The following is a 14306-nucleotide window of genomic DNA, read 5'->3' on the forward strand; positions in this document are numbered from 1 at the left end:
AGAGTCCCCACTGAAGTTCCTACAGGGAACTGTGGCAGGTGTCCCCAAACACAGAGTCCCCACTGAAGGTCTTACAGGGAACTGTGGCAGGTGTCCCCAAACACAGAGTCCCCACTGAAGGTCCTACAGGGAACTGTGGCAGGTGTCCCCAAACACAGAGTCCCCACTGAAGGTCTTACAGGGAACTGCAGCAGATGTCAACCAGATCTCTAGGTAAAGACCTAATCCCCTATTCTCAAACTCAACCCCACAGAAGGCAGTGTATGGGCAGACAGGGATCGCTCTTCGACATTTGCTCTCCACAGGCTTTAGTGTCCTGGTCTAGAAAGTGGGGCTAATAATCCAGTCAGACTTCATGATCAGATCTAGTGAATTTGAGAACAGCAAAACTGGAAGAGTCCAAAGGGCGAGTCGGCAGCCTCTGGGGAATCTCTGAAGCAGGGGACACAGAGGCAGTGACAACTACTGAGAAGGTGACACTGGAAGCAATAAATGAACAGAGCAGCAGGTATTTATTCTTGGTGCTGACCCCTCAGGCCTCCCTACCCCATCCATCCGCCTGTCTGGTGCCGGAGGTGAAGAAGACCGGGAGCTGGTCTCAGCGGTGGGTGTGGTCACGGGCCGCAACTCTGAGTGGTGCAGCTGGAACTGAAATGAAAGGGCATGAGGAGGACTGAAAGGAGGGTTGGGGCACCAAAGCCCTGTCTCCCTTCTCCTGACCTCTAGTCCCGAGTGCCTGGCAGTTGTGGGACACAGTGTCGGCTCTGCTGAACACCCTGCACGTGTGGTGGGGTGGTCTCCCACGTCTCACCACATGCCCGTGTCTCGATATAGAGGCTCCCTTGTTTATTGGTCAGAGGATGGCACTGCCCAGCCAGACCCACCTGGCAGAGCTCTCAGTGCTGGTCCAGGATGAGGGGCACCTGTGCGCTGTCCACTCGAGGAGGCAACCGCTCTCCCGTGCGCACGTTGAACATGGGCAAGGTGGAGAGAGGCCGGGGCACCTCGCGCCTGGCTGCCATCTGCCGAAGCTCTTCTGTATTCCCATGGATGGTACAATGGTGAACCATCTGGATGCTGGAGACACAAGCAGAAGATCGTCAGCTCTTGGAACTGACCTCTTGGTCAGTTCTGCCTGCGTGTCTGCCTGCAGTATGCCTGCGTGTCTGCCTGCAATCCAGAAGAGGGCACCAGATCTCATTACAGATGGTTGTGAGCCACCATGTGGTTACTGGCAATTGAACTCAGGACCTTTGGAAGAACAGGCAGTGCTCTTAACCTCTGAGCCATCTCTCCCCAGTGGTGAATTCCAGGGGAAGCTGTTTTCAAGCCTCCTTTAGAGAAACCCACCTTGTTTGTTGGCTTAGTCGGGTGACATTTCCCCCAAACTCCTGACCATCAAGTCAGAGCAGAGATTTTCTTTGTAAACAATGAATTTTTCTGCTAGGGGGGTGTTGCGGTTGAGGCAAGAGGATTTTGAGTTTGAGGCCAGCTTGGGTTACACAATGAAGACATCTCAAAAACAGTTTAAAAAATAGAATTGGGGAGCTGGAGAGATGGCTCATAAGTTACGAGCACTGACTGCTTTTCCAAAGGTCCTGAGTTCAATTCCCAGTAACCACATGGCGGCTCACAACCATCTAAAATGGGATCTGGTGCCCTCTTCCTTAAAGACCCACCCACATGCAGATAGAACACTCATATACATAAAAAAAATTGGGCAGTGGGATCACACACTTTTAATCCCAGCACTTGGGAGGCAGAGGCAGGTGGATCTCAGTGAGTTCTTAGCCAGCCTGGTCTATAGAGCTAGTTCTAGGAAACTAGGGCTGTTACACAGAGAAACCCCGTCTGGGGGGACGGTAATGACAGAGCCCAAGGTATTAGGACACTGAAAGACAGGCAGGCCTCCTGGAGGCGGCGGTGCTCCCCTTGGAAGGGGGGCCGAGTACCCACTGGCCAGGAACAGAAGTAAGGTCACTGTAGAGGGCCAGACAGAGTCAGATAAGCTGCTAAATGTGGAATCTGACAAACTGAGTTGTCAGAAATACAACTTCCCATCCCTGGGGGAGGAGATCTTCTGGAGGGATGAAAGCAAGAAGTATATGGATGCTAAGAGGGACCAGTGAGCCAGGAAAGGTCCTCATCAACCAGGCCCTCCCACCCCCATCCACACATCTGGATCTCATCACTCTGGTGATGCACAGGTGCAAAAATCTCCCCAAGAGGAGCAGAAGAGCAGGCACTAAACCCAGTGGAATGGTCCCAAGGGGCTTGGGGTAAGTGCTAAGCAAACAGGAGGACAGGCAGGCACTGCTAATACAAACACATGCCCACAGACACATGCACACCCATGTGGCCACAGGTCTCTCCACCACCAACAGATATTCTGGCCCCAACACACAGACCCACAAGTGCCACTGGGGCCTGGAGAACTTTGTGACCAATCAGATCTGATACAGGGACAGCCAGGCAGCAAAGTCACTACTTGTAGCCAATTTGAAAACTGGCAGACATTTACATAAGTAAAGTAACTGTATCTATTAGGACTAAATCAATATAAAACTCAGGCCAGCAAAGGCTGCTTGAACACGGGGCAAAATTATTGGTTACAATCAAAAGGGAAGCAGATCTCCCTGACATCAGAGCTACAAGCTGATCCAGGAAAGCTATAAGTGGTAAATAATACTGGCCACAAGAGAAAAGTCACAATGCCAGTGACCCAGCCAGGCATAGTTGCACACGCCTTTAATCCCAACACCCAGGAGGCAGAGGCAGGTGGCTCTCGGTGTGAGTTTGAGGCCAGCCTGGTCTACAGAGTGAGTTCTAGGACAGCCAGAGCTACACAATAGAGAGATCCTGCCTCAGAAAACAAACACAAGACCCAAACCCTTTCTTTGCTCTTTTTGGTTTTGAGACAGGCTTTCATGGAACCCAGAATGGCCCCCAATGCAGGCTGAGTGGAGACCCTCCAGCCTCCACCTCTGCAGTGCTGGGTTACAGTCATGGACCACCATACCCAGTTTAATAAAGCATTTTAAGAGTTTCCTAGGGCCAGGCGGTGGTGGCGCACACCTTTAATCCCAGCAGTCGGGAGGCAGAGGCAGGCAGATCTCTGTGAGTTCGAGGCCGGGCTGGACCGACAGCCTCCAAAACAATACAGAGAAACCCTGTCTCGTAAAAAAAAAAAAAAAAAAAAAAAAAAAGTTTCCTAGGGAAGACTGATTAATTTACATAAATCAAGGAATTGCACTTTACTCTGAAAATTACATTCTTCACTTTAAAATATTATAATTCTTATGCTTAAAATGTACTGGAAGAGTTCCGTGGTAAGGTGTTTGCCTAGCATGCACCCCTGTGTGGTTCCATCCCAGCACCACACAAGCTATGTGTGGTGGCACACCTATAATTTCTAGCACTCGGAAGGTGAAGGCAGTATAATTAGAAGTTTAAGGTTATTATTCAGCTGTATATTGAGGTTAGCACTCTACCTTAAAAAATAAATGTAGCCAGGCATAATGGCACATATCTTTAATCCCAGCAGAGGCTGAGACAGGTGGATCTCAGCAACTTTAAGGCTGGCTTGGCATATATAGTGAATTCCTATTCATCAAGGGCTATATGGTTTGGCCCTGTCTCTGGTGGTGGTGGCAGCGGCGCACACCTTTATTTCCAGCACTTGGGAGGCAGAGGCAGATAGATCACTGCGAGCTCGAAGCCAGTCTAGTCTATAGAATGAGTTCCAGCCAGGGCTGTTACACAGAGACTCCCTGTCTCAACGCCACCTCCTCTGAAAAAGTTGACCCTGTCTCAAAATAATAAACACAAAAGGTTAGCATTTTTCCACTTAGAGGCACAAAGATGCAAAGCGTGGAGGCCTAGTGTGTGTGAAACTGGGATTCCATACACAGCACCACTAAATAAACAAGTATGAGGATTACAAATGTCCTGGAATTGGTTTAGAAATGTCTATTTCATTGGTTCAGAAATGTGCCATATATGCATGGGCATTGCCTGTGTGGGCTCATCCAGCTATAACCGGCCTCCGTAGGATATCTGGCACATCAGATGTCCCCACTATCTGATGCTACTATGACCCCCACAGGATTCTGCCCACCTCACAATGGCCCCTTGAGGTCACAGCAGAGATAACTTCACCAGCCTCTGAACCCATAGCACAAGTCTGCTGAGGCCAACCGTAGGTGATCGATTATTCTCGGTCCTCCCTCTGGCCACCCAGGTGGTGTGGCCCAGACCGTTACAGAGGAACCTCTGAGGGAAGCAGAAGCCAGAACACAGCTCACCCACTACTGAGAGTAAACCGGGTGGATACTTCAGCCGCCACCCTGGAGGCCCTAGCATCCAGTGCTCTTCAGCCACCCCCGGGGGGAGAGATGCAGAGAGACACACGGCTGGTGTCACCATCTGCAGCCCCAAGTGCTTCGGTGGCTGTAGACCAGGCTGCCAGCACATCAGGGGGCCCAAGCAAGGGTGAGATTGGGCCTCGCACCAGCTCCCAAACCCTGCGGAAGCCCAGCATATCGAAGGTGATTCTGAGGGCTGTGACTGACAAGGGAGCTCACAGCCGTGCGTCCCTTGCTGCCTTGAAGAAAGCTGTGACCACCACAGGCTACAACATGACCACCAACAACTGGCGCTTCAAGCGCGCACTCCAGAACCTACTGAAGAAAGGTGTGCTCAAGCAGGTGACTGGCAAGGGGGCCTCGGGTTCTTTCCGCCTGGGCAAGAAGCAGGCCTTCAAGTCCAAGCGCAAAGCCAAGAGACGCCGGCGCCAGCGGAGGGTGCGGAGACAGGAGCCTGGGCAGCGCCGGTCTGGACCATGCCAGCCACTACTAGGCCCCAGAAAGAGCCATAAACGGCTTTTGAAGGGAGTTCATAGGATGGTCAAAGGCCACCACCACTAATAAGGCTGGTTGGGCGGGGCGCCAGGTTTGCTACAAGCTCGTGAAGTGGGAGTAAACGCCGAACTTATTTCACAACTGTCTTCTGGAATCTTTGGGGCTCAGGGGGTTGGAAAGTTAAGCCAGGGACTAAGGGGCACAGAGTCAGGGCGTTGGCCATGGGTGGGGAGAATCTGAGGCAGAATACGATGGATTTGGAAAGGTATGGTAGGAGTCAAAGTATCCATGGCCATCAGCTGGACCAACCATGTCCTCTAACACGAGAATCAGAGGCCAGCCAGGTGTCTGGTTCACAGCAGGGAGGGAGGGAATGGGGCAGGAGGGAGGGAAGGAGGAAAAAAAGAGGAAGAGAGAGATTGTGGAGGAGACAAGGAGAGACAGGAGGGGAGGGACAGGACGGAGAAAGAGCAGAGGAGGAGGAGAGAGGGAGAAGAGAATCCACACTGTGAGATTCCTGTCACTTCTCACGCCCCCTGTGCTACAATAGCCTCTTCTATGACCAGAGCACATGAGGACAAGGTCAGCACATGAATTTATCCTCCAGCCAGCCAAGGCTCGGGGCCGTTGCTGCTCCTAGAGAGTGAAGGGAACAGTTCACCCATCCAGAGGGCCCCCATCCAGCCATTGCTGCTCATAGAGTGAAGGGTCCAGTTCACCCATCCCGCCCCCCCCATCCAGCCATTGCTGCTCATAGAGAGTGAAGGGTCCAGTTCACCCATCCCGCCCCCCCCATCCAGCCATTGCTGCTCCTAGAGAGTGAAGGGTCCAGTTCACCCATCCCGCCCCCCCATCCAGCCATTGCTGCTCATAGAGAGTGAAGGGTCAAATTCACCCATCCAGGCCCCCATCCAGCCATTGCTGCTCCTAGAGAGTGAAGGGTCCAGTTCACCCATCCAGCCCCCCCCATCCAGCCACCCCCAGCTTTGCTCTACTTACTCAGAGGTGGCCATGTCTCTCTTCAGTCTGTGGAAAAACGGAGGTTGGGGAGCTCAGTACCAATCTGGTTTCGCTCCATGGTGTCCCAAGAGCTCCCATGTAGGAATCCCATGTGCTTATATCCAGAATCCCTCCAAGTTGCAAGCCAAACAGGAGTGGACCCCCCTCTGCCTAGAAGTGGGACCCCACATTCCTCTTAGAGTTGAGAATGCCACCCCTGAGAAGTATGGCTCCCCCGGCCCAGAGTGGTCCCTTAGAAGCACCAGCCTGCTGCCCGCCCTGGGCAGCACACTCACTGTCCTTCACGCCGGCAGCACATGATGTAAGCCAGCAGCAGGGTGAGCAGTAGAGCCACCAGCAGGGGCACCAAGAGGGTGACCAAGGCATCTGCCAGGAAGTCTCGGCCTGTGGCCTCCGTGGGTGGGCAGAAGAATGGGTCATGCTCCAGGATCCCATCACCTGGAGTAGGCACCTCATCCAAGGGCTCTGGCACTGACTTGTCCACCTGCGAAGAGTTCAGAGCTGAACCCGGAGTAGCCCAATGCACACAGAGACACTGCCCACAGTAGATGTGGCAGCCACCAACCTATCAGCCCCATATAACCACAGACCTTCTTCCCGCCTGCCTCCCCTAGCCCGTACGACTACAGGACCATCGCTGGATGAGGGGTCAGGAGCAACCAGTTCTAGGAGAGGCAGGGATGCACAATGGTCAGTGCTGGTGCTAGGTTTGGACTGCCTGAGTCTGAACTCTGAGTCAGGCTAGTGCTTCACCTGGGTAAATTGCCTCAACATGGTTTCCTCAGTGAATTCAGAGTGGTGATAGTGTGCCTGTGCCTGAAGTGAATCATGGACGTGAAAGATGCTGGGGACCTGGATCTGGTGCGGAGCACAGCCTTCAGTAGGCTGTCGAAGACCAGTGCTACCTCCACTCGACCCTCATGGAGTCCCCCTTCTGCCCATTTCCAGGAGCAGAGTATACCCCCAGTGTCCAGCCTGGGAGGCAGGGTCTCTAGGATCCCTTGAAACATCACCAAGAGCCTCTTATTGCAGTCAGCCTTGTTTGGTGGCGCTTCCCCCGGAAGCACACAGAGCTGTCATACAGATGCCCTCACTGGAATTCCGGCTTAGGAACTCTTGGTAGTTTCAGCAGTCAGGCTGAGCAGATCTGGGACTCAGAGCTGGGGAGTCCAGATTTGGACTGTAATGTAAACTTTGTAATGTAAACTTTGTCGCCCTCTTGTGGCAGGAAATAGAACTCTGTGTGTGTGTGTGTGTGTGTGTGTGTGTGTGTGTGTGTGTGTGTGTGTGTGTGTCTGGGCTAGAGAAATCATAGACAGAGAGGACTTGATGAGAATCATACCCTAAACCCAAACCCTAGAGTCAGGCTCCTCCTCACCAGAGATACATTGCACCAGTCAACACGGAAGTGGGGTGCCAAGCTGTCATAGCAGGACAGTAATGGAGGCTGTCCCTGGGCACAACGGGCATAGCTGTCTGGTGATGCCACCATCTTCAGGCAGGTAGAGAAGGGTGTGGCAGAGCCCACCTTGATGTATACCCTGAGGTGGGAAGAAGCCACTGTCAGCATAGTGGAAGTGGGTAGGGCACCACTCTGCCAGGGAGAGGTGAAGGTGTCCTGACAGTAGACAAGGACCTGCGTGGGTAGGGGTGGCCCATGGGAGACACATCAGGGTCTGAGGGAGAGGGTCACAGCCCCCAAGACCTGAGACCAAGTTAGAGCACCCGACTTGAGCACCCCAGAAATGACTTTTAACAGATGGACTGCATGTCCTCATGGGGTGTCAATAAGTACAGAGTTCAGAGTAATGAGGTTTGAACCTAAGAAGAAGATGGCAGGGAATGGGCAGTGGTGTGGATCAAAGAGAAGAGACGACCGTGATGAAGGTATGTCACAGTGGTAATCGGGAAATCAGGGCGATGGCTATTTTTGCCCACTCCCCAGTCGACCAGGAAGCCCTCCTGGGCTGCCCCCTTACCCTTCCTTCCGGCCCTCTATGGGAAGAGGGACACGACCTCCACGGTCCAAGGCAGATGTGATGTTGAGCAACTGGAGTTCCCCTAGCTCCCAGAGTCCCCCCAAGGCGGTGAGGAAGCGGTTGGCAGGTGTGGAGGGCAGTACCTCCTCTACATCATGGCTGCGCACCAGGAACTCGGCTTGGTATGGCAACCGGGGACCTGGGGAGGCCAAGTCTGCATTCAACTGCACCCCACTCTGTTCTCGGTTCCCCAGGTGCTTCCTAAGCCTCTTCCAAGCCTTCCCATATTCCCCATGCCACCTCTGTCCCAACAGCCTATACACAACACAGGCCTTAAGTTCCCTTCTCCAACACTGCCGCCGATGACTGCCTGGTGCCCCGGAGCCTATGGGCAGCTCAGTTGGTGACACTGCCGAGGACAGACCTCAGTCCAGAGCTCCTTCCCTAAAGCTATCAACGCCATGTCTGCCCGGGTGCCCGCTCTCCAGGTGCCTTGCTCTCCACTGTTTCCCAGCACTCTCTTTCCCGGGTAAGACTCTTCAAGACCGGCATCAGTAGAGGAATGGAATAGGAATGGAGGTACCTTCGGGGTCCTCAATCAACAGCAGCAGTCGCTGTCTTGTGGTGTCAAAGCTGTCTCGATTGTAGGCTGTGACCTGGGGGAGTGGGAAGTGGGCTGAGGAGGGGGCTAAGGGGAAGCAGGCACAAATGGAGCGCATGCAAATTATATGTAAATAAACAAGCGTAAACACCCAATCCCCTAGCAGGGCCAGTCCTAGGAGGCCCCAGTGGCCACTCCCACATGGTCTGGGTGTCTCTGTGCTGGCACCTCAATGACCTGGCGCCCACGATCTTCTGGAGTGGGAGTACCATAGAGGAAGCCAGGGCTATAGGGACTGCGCTGTGTGTAGCGCAGCCACCGGGGCAGGTCTGGATGTCCCTGGAGGTGGGCCTGATAGGTGAGTCGGACAGTAGGTGGCACCGCTGATGGGAGAAACAAGAGAGTATTGGAAATTGGAGACCGGCAGAAGATGTGGATTGGCACACTCCAGCCCATCTGGTCCCTCTCTCACCAATGTGTTCTGGGAGGCGCAGGAAGGTGGCGTGTTCCAAGGGATGCACAAAAACACGACCCACAAGTGGGTATAAGGTGGTCTGCTGGGCCTTGGTGTCCCTCAGCCCTGCCAGAAGACCTGTGGGGACCCCATAAGCCCCAAACAGAGCTTCAGTCATGGGCACAGGGTTAGCTCTCTTCTCCACAGTGCTCCTGGTGTGCTGAGAGCTGAGGGCTCCTGGCTGGCTCCATGGTGGGCTGCAGACCCGTTGCTGCTGCATAGCTTAGGGGTGACAAGCCCCAGACTGCTGCTGACTTCGGATTCTTGGGAGTGACCCCCAGCTGTCTTTCCCTCCATGTTTTAGGCTCACAATGGGAGGAGACTGACGTTTGGCTGAGAAAGAGGTATGCTATGTGTTGCCGGGTTACTTGGAAAAGAACCCCACGCCCAATGTCAGGAAGGCTAGGGGTAAAGAGGACCCTCAGAAAAGGGGTCGCCATTCTGAGGCCCCCAGCTCCCAGAGACGAGCACAGAACAGGGTCTGCAATGGAGGCCAATAGGAGCCCAGCAAAGTGGACTTGCCCAGGCTGCCTCTGCCTTCCCTCTCAATGCCAAATTTAGCCTGGTCTTCCAGAAGTAGCGTCCCAGCCAACTCATTAAAGGGACCACAACCTGCTTCCCTTGTCCTGTCATGCCCACTCAGGGCTTTAGGACACCCCTGCCCTCAAAGCCGCCTGGGCCCGTCTTCCAGAGGCTAGCTCCTGGTCCCTGGATCCTTGATTGTTATCATTACCACCCCCAAAACCCTCTAGTCCCTTCTTCATCCACACCAGACCCCTCTCCTTAGGACCCCCCACTCTTCTACCTCACAACCCCTAAATTCCACCCCTCATCCTGCCCCTGCCCCTGAAGAAGAGCCCCAACTTGCCCACAAAGAGAAGAATCCAAGTGAGTGTCGCTGCCATAGCTGCTCCAGCCTAGCCAGCCCTGTGAGTGACAGAGACAGGGGCTAGAGCAGAAGAGGGAGGGGCAGGGAGGGGGAGGAGGTGTGTCAGAGCAGCTGGGAATAGCCTTGCCCAGAGTGTGTGTGTGTGTGTGTGTGTTGTTCTGAAGATAATGTTTCTCTGTAGCTTTGGAACCTGTCCTGGAACTCACTCTGTAGACCAGGCTGGCCTTGGTGAGTTTCTTTTTCTTAATGTTATATATTTGATGATGTATTCTTCACTTTACTTGTTCCTTTTTATTATTTTGTGTTTGTGTGGTTTTCCTGCACGTATGTCTGTGCACCTCCTGAATGCAGTGCCTCCCAGAGGTCAGACGAGGGAATTGGACATCTGATACTCTGGAACTGTAGTTACAGATGGTGGTGAGCCGTGTGGGTGCCAGAAGTTGAACTCTTAGAGCTACCGCTTTTGTTTTATGAGGCAGACTCACGTAGCCCAGGCTAGCCTCAAGCTTGCTATGGAGTGAAGATGACCTTGAACTACTTGTACTTAACCTCCTGCCTCCATCTTGTGAGTGCTGAGATGACAGGTGTATGCCATCATGCTTGGCTATATGCAGTTCTGGGAACTGAAGCCAGGACTTTTATATGCTAGTCAAGTACTCCATAAACTGGGCTACATTCACAGGTGATGGAGGATGTCCTTCTGTATATATGTTTCTCTTATTGGTTGATGAATAAAACACTGATTGGCCAGTAGCTAGGCAGGAAGCATGGGCGGGGAGACCAGACAAGCTGGAGGAAGGCTGGGGAGAAGACACAGAGAGAGGCTGCCAAGAGAGACGCCATGTAGTGGCTTAAGGAATAACATGCTGGAGCTTCTTTGATAAGATAAGGCTATGTAGAAATGCAAAGATTAGTAGTTATGGGTTAATAATTAAGAGCAAGCTAGCCAGCAAGAAGCCTGAGCCATCAGTCAACAGTTTAAGAATTAATATGTCTCTGTGTGCTTATTTGGGGCTAATCGGCTGAGGGACCAGGCAGAACAGAAACTTCATATAGGCTTGTTCTGTTTGTTTTTTGTTTTTGTTTTTTGAGACAGGGTTTCTCTGTGTTGTCCTGGAACTTGATTTGTAGACCTGCCTGGCCTTAAACTCACAGAGAGCTTTCTGCATCTGCCTCCCAAGTGCTGGAATTAAAGGTGGTGTGCCACCGCCTCTCTGGATGTTCTATTTTTGAAGCAGAGGTCTCACTAGGTAGTCGATGTGGATACAGAAGTGTAACCCCTACTGGCTCATTAATGGGCCCAAGACCCTCTTGGCTTGGCTCATCATGGCCACCCAGGACTGCCTGCCTCTGCCTCCCAAGTACTGGGATTAAACGGATGTTCCACCACACCAACCCAAAATGTCTTCATTTATACATATGGGTGTTTTGCCTGCACTCAAGAGAAAAGCATTGGAATGCACGAGTCTACAGTTGTAGTCCCCTTGGGCCACCATGTGGGTGGGAATTGAACTCAGGATTTAAGGAAAAGCAGCCAGTGCTTTTAATTACTGAGCCACCAACCTGGCTACTTGGGCCCTCCCTTAAATGTTGAAGATTTGTTTTTATTTTGTATGTGTGAGTGACTGTCTGCATGTGTGTTTATGGGTGGCATGCATGCCTGGTGCCCGTGGAGATCAGAAGAGGGAGCCAGATGCCCTGGACCTGGAATGACAATAGCAGAAGGTGGTGCTGGGAACTGAACCCAGGTCCTTTGCAAGGACAGCCAGTGCTCTTAACCACTGAGCCATCTCTCCAGAGCTACCCCCTTTGAAATCTTCTCCAGCTGATGACTTGCTGGCCCTTCCTCTAGCTGGCCATTTTGTCTAGAACCCCACTCCCACTCCCAGGCTCTGGCCCTCCCTCTGCTCTTGCCTAGTTTAATATGTCTTCTTAATCTCCTGGCATCCATCCAACCTGTTCCCTCTGCCTGGTGTTCCCTTCCTGCCTGGTGTTCCCTTCCTGCCTTATCCCAGACTGTACGCACATGCCCCCTCCTCTCTGAAGCCTTTCCCTGTCCCTCCTCTTTCTAGGCTGGCTGCTTGTGGAAGAGTGCACACACACACACACACACACACACACACACACACACACACACACACACCCTCTGTGTCAACCCAGCCTCACAGCATCCTGATGTGGGACGGGAGTTTCGCTCCCCATCTTACCACCTTCTTAATGCTGCACCTGACATGGGGCTTAGCAGCTAGTAACCGCAGGGGGCTGGCTGACAACTTCCTTAACAGTTTCCCCCAGTCTGAGCCCCAGACCAAGCATCTTCCATGAGAAGGCCTGGATGGAAAAAATTCAGATGGTACCAGCCAGGTGGGGACGGGTAAGCAGAGGAGAGGCTCTCTGGCTCATGTAGCTGCAGCTAACTGCACAGGCTTCGGGTCCCAGTTTGACAGCTCCTGCAGACATGGTCGTAAGTCACTCGCCCTCCTGAGACCTGTTTTCATGGCTAAAACCGCATGATTAGTGCTTGCCCCTGGGTACGGCTACGGAAAATCTACAGAAGCACCAATGGCAGCGTGCGTTCAGCCCCCCGTGTCATGCAGAGATGAGAAAACCCTGCCTGTCTGTCTGGGGCTGGTGGGATGGTGAGAAGGTCAGATGCCAAAAGGTTGCCATGCATCTACACGCACCGACCCATTCCATACTCATGGAAATGTCATGAGGCAGACGTTACTGTAGCCCCATTTTACAGTTGATAACACTGGGTCACAGTGGTTTCTTACTTCCTCCAAAACCCTGCTGCTGCTGATCAAATGCTCATAAAGTACACAGCCCTGTGTCCAGCTCCCTCCTTGATGTACCTGGTGATGGACACCACCGAGGAAGAAATCGTGCCCCACCACCACGAGCATTCCAGTCTTTGCAGGCATGGCTTCAAGCCTCATGTGTTGCTTACCTCACGTCACCCCGAATGCCCAAGCAAGGATGTCTGGGACCTGTCTCGGGTCAGGCTTGTATTCAGGTGACTAGTGGGCAGGTTTTGTCCTTGTCCTAGCTCTCTTTCCACATGACCACCCTGCTTGCCCCTGGAGAGCCACACAATTTCCAGAGTCAACATCTACTCAGGCTCCCAGGCAGGTGTTTGTCCCGGGGTCGTCTTGCCACCTCCCGCCCTCTCTGAGATGGAGGAAAGAGGAAAAGGTTTGGAGAGCAGGAGAGGAAGGCGTATGAGAGCGGGCTGGGAGCAGAGCTGGCAGACGGCCCTGCCCTGCCCCTGACTCCCGTGTGACACCCTCCCCAGATGCCCACTCCTATTTTTGGTACCACTTGCTCACACCCTTAGCTGTGTTAAGGCAGAGTGTGCCTTAGTGTTACCAACTCTCAAAGACACGAGGCCCACAGAGGCCAGCCTCCCTCAATGGAAAAGCTACAGCCATCTCTCTTCTGGTCTTCCCCAACAACACCCCCATTCAGGAGAGCTAGGGCTGTCCCAGGAATCCACTGGAGGCCCCAAGGCTCCCCATCAGGGCTGCTTCCCTACAACACCTTCCATCTGTTGGGATTCGGGGACTGGAAAGGTGTCGCTGAGTCCTCAGACTTTTTGTTGGAGAAATTTTATTTCTTTTTAAGAAACGGAAGCTGAGTATAGCGGCTCACTCCTTTAGTTCCAGCATGACGGAGGCAAAGGCAGGCAGATCTCTGTCAGTTCAAGGCCAGTCAGGGCTACATAGTGAGACCCCCATCTCAGAGAGAAAAAAAAAAAAAGAGGGCTGAAGAGAGTGCTCTTAACCACTGAGCCATCGCTCCAGCCTATAAAAATGTTTTTAAATGTGCATAGAATAATAAAATATCTATTATCCAGCTTCAACAATTATCAACTCCTGGCCAATCTCTTCCTGTCCCCCCCCACCTCTCAGGTTCCGTCTCCCATTTCATCTGTCAGTATCTCAACATATCTTTGAAAGATAAGCCATTCTCTCTAAACATGGTCACAAAGGATTACCAGTTATCAAACTTCCAGTGTTTGAATTTCCATTTTCTTTCCTTTTTTTTTTTTTGTTTGTTTTTTGTTTTTCAAGACAGGGTTTCTCTGTATTGTTTTGGAGATTGTCCTGTAGACCAGGCTGGCCTCGAACTCACAGAAATCCGACTGCCTCTGCCTCCCGGGTGCTGGGATTAAGGGCGTGGGCCACCAATGCATCAAATTTCCATTTTCTTGTAAATTTAATCTTTTTTATTCTGCAAAACCCTGACCTCAAACTCATGGGCTTAAGGGAGTCCCCCTTCTCAGCTTCCCAAATACCTAGGACTATATATAGCCTCATGTCTTGGTACTTAACTCATTTCAGGTTTTATTTTGGTTTTCTTTGAGACAGGGTCTCACTTTGCAGCCCTCTGATCTGGAACTCATGGCTCCCCTATCTCAGTTTCCAACATGATGGGATTACAG

General features: G+C 52.4%; 2 protein-coding genes across 2 annotated transcripts; one reads left to right on the top strand and one right to left on the bottom strand.

The window, feature by feature from the left end:
* Positions 1–494: 494 nt before the first annotated feature.
* Positions 495–9890, bottom strand: Sgca (sarcoglycan alpha). The gene is made up of 10 exons (NM_001281663.1): positions 9842–9890; positions 8932–9051; positions 8688–8842; positions 8442–8514; positions 7859–8057; positions 7258–7420; positions 6155–6363; positions 5859–5885; positions 885–1077; positions 495–648 (listed from the first exon to the last, which is right to left on the bottom strand). The coding sequence occupies exons 1-9, from the start codon at positions 9876–9878 to the stop codon at positions 897–899; spliced, it is 1164 nt and encodes a 387-aa protein (NP_001268592.1). The 5' UTR covers positions 9879–9890; the 3' UTR covers positions 495–648; positions 885–896.
* LOC106021589 (spermatid-specific linker histone H1-like protein) lies at positions 4146–4997 on the top strand. The gene has a single exon (XM_013117609.3). The coding sequence runs from the start codon at positions 4395–4397 to the stop codon at positions 4923–4925; it is 531 nt and encodes a 176-aa protein (XP_012973063.1). The 5' UTR covers positions 4146–4394; the 3' UTR covers positions 4926–4997.
* Positions 9891–14306: the final 4416 nt, after the last annotated feature.

This window comes from Mesocricetus auratus, unplaced genomic scaffold (assembly GCF_017639785.1).
Source record: "Mesocricetus auratus isolate SY011 unplaced genomic scaffold, BCM_Maur_2.0 Super-Scaffold_100007, whole genome shotgun sequence".
NCBI lineage: Eukaryota > Metazoa > Chordata > Mammalia > Rodentia > Cricetidae > Mesocricetus > Mesocricetus auratus.

Excerpts from the sequence above, each read along its gene's own strand:
- LOC106021589 (XM_013117609.3), top strand. The coding sequence starts at position 4,395 with ATGCAGAGAGACACACGGCTGGTGTCACCATCTGCAGCCCCAAGTGCT.
- Sgca (NM_001281663.1), bottom strand. The coding sequence starts at position 9,878 with ATGGCAGCGACACTCACTTGGATTCTTCTCTTTGTGG. Across the intron at positions 8,515-8,687 it reads GTGGGCGCCAGGTCATTGAG|GTCACAGCCTACAATCGAGA; the intron begins GTGCCAGCACAG and ends CCACTCCCCCAG. Across the intron at positions 8,058-8,441 it reads GTTGATTGAGGACCCCGAAG|GTCCCCGGTTGCCATACCAA; the intron begins GTACCTCCATTC and ends TGGCCTCCCCAG.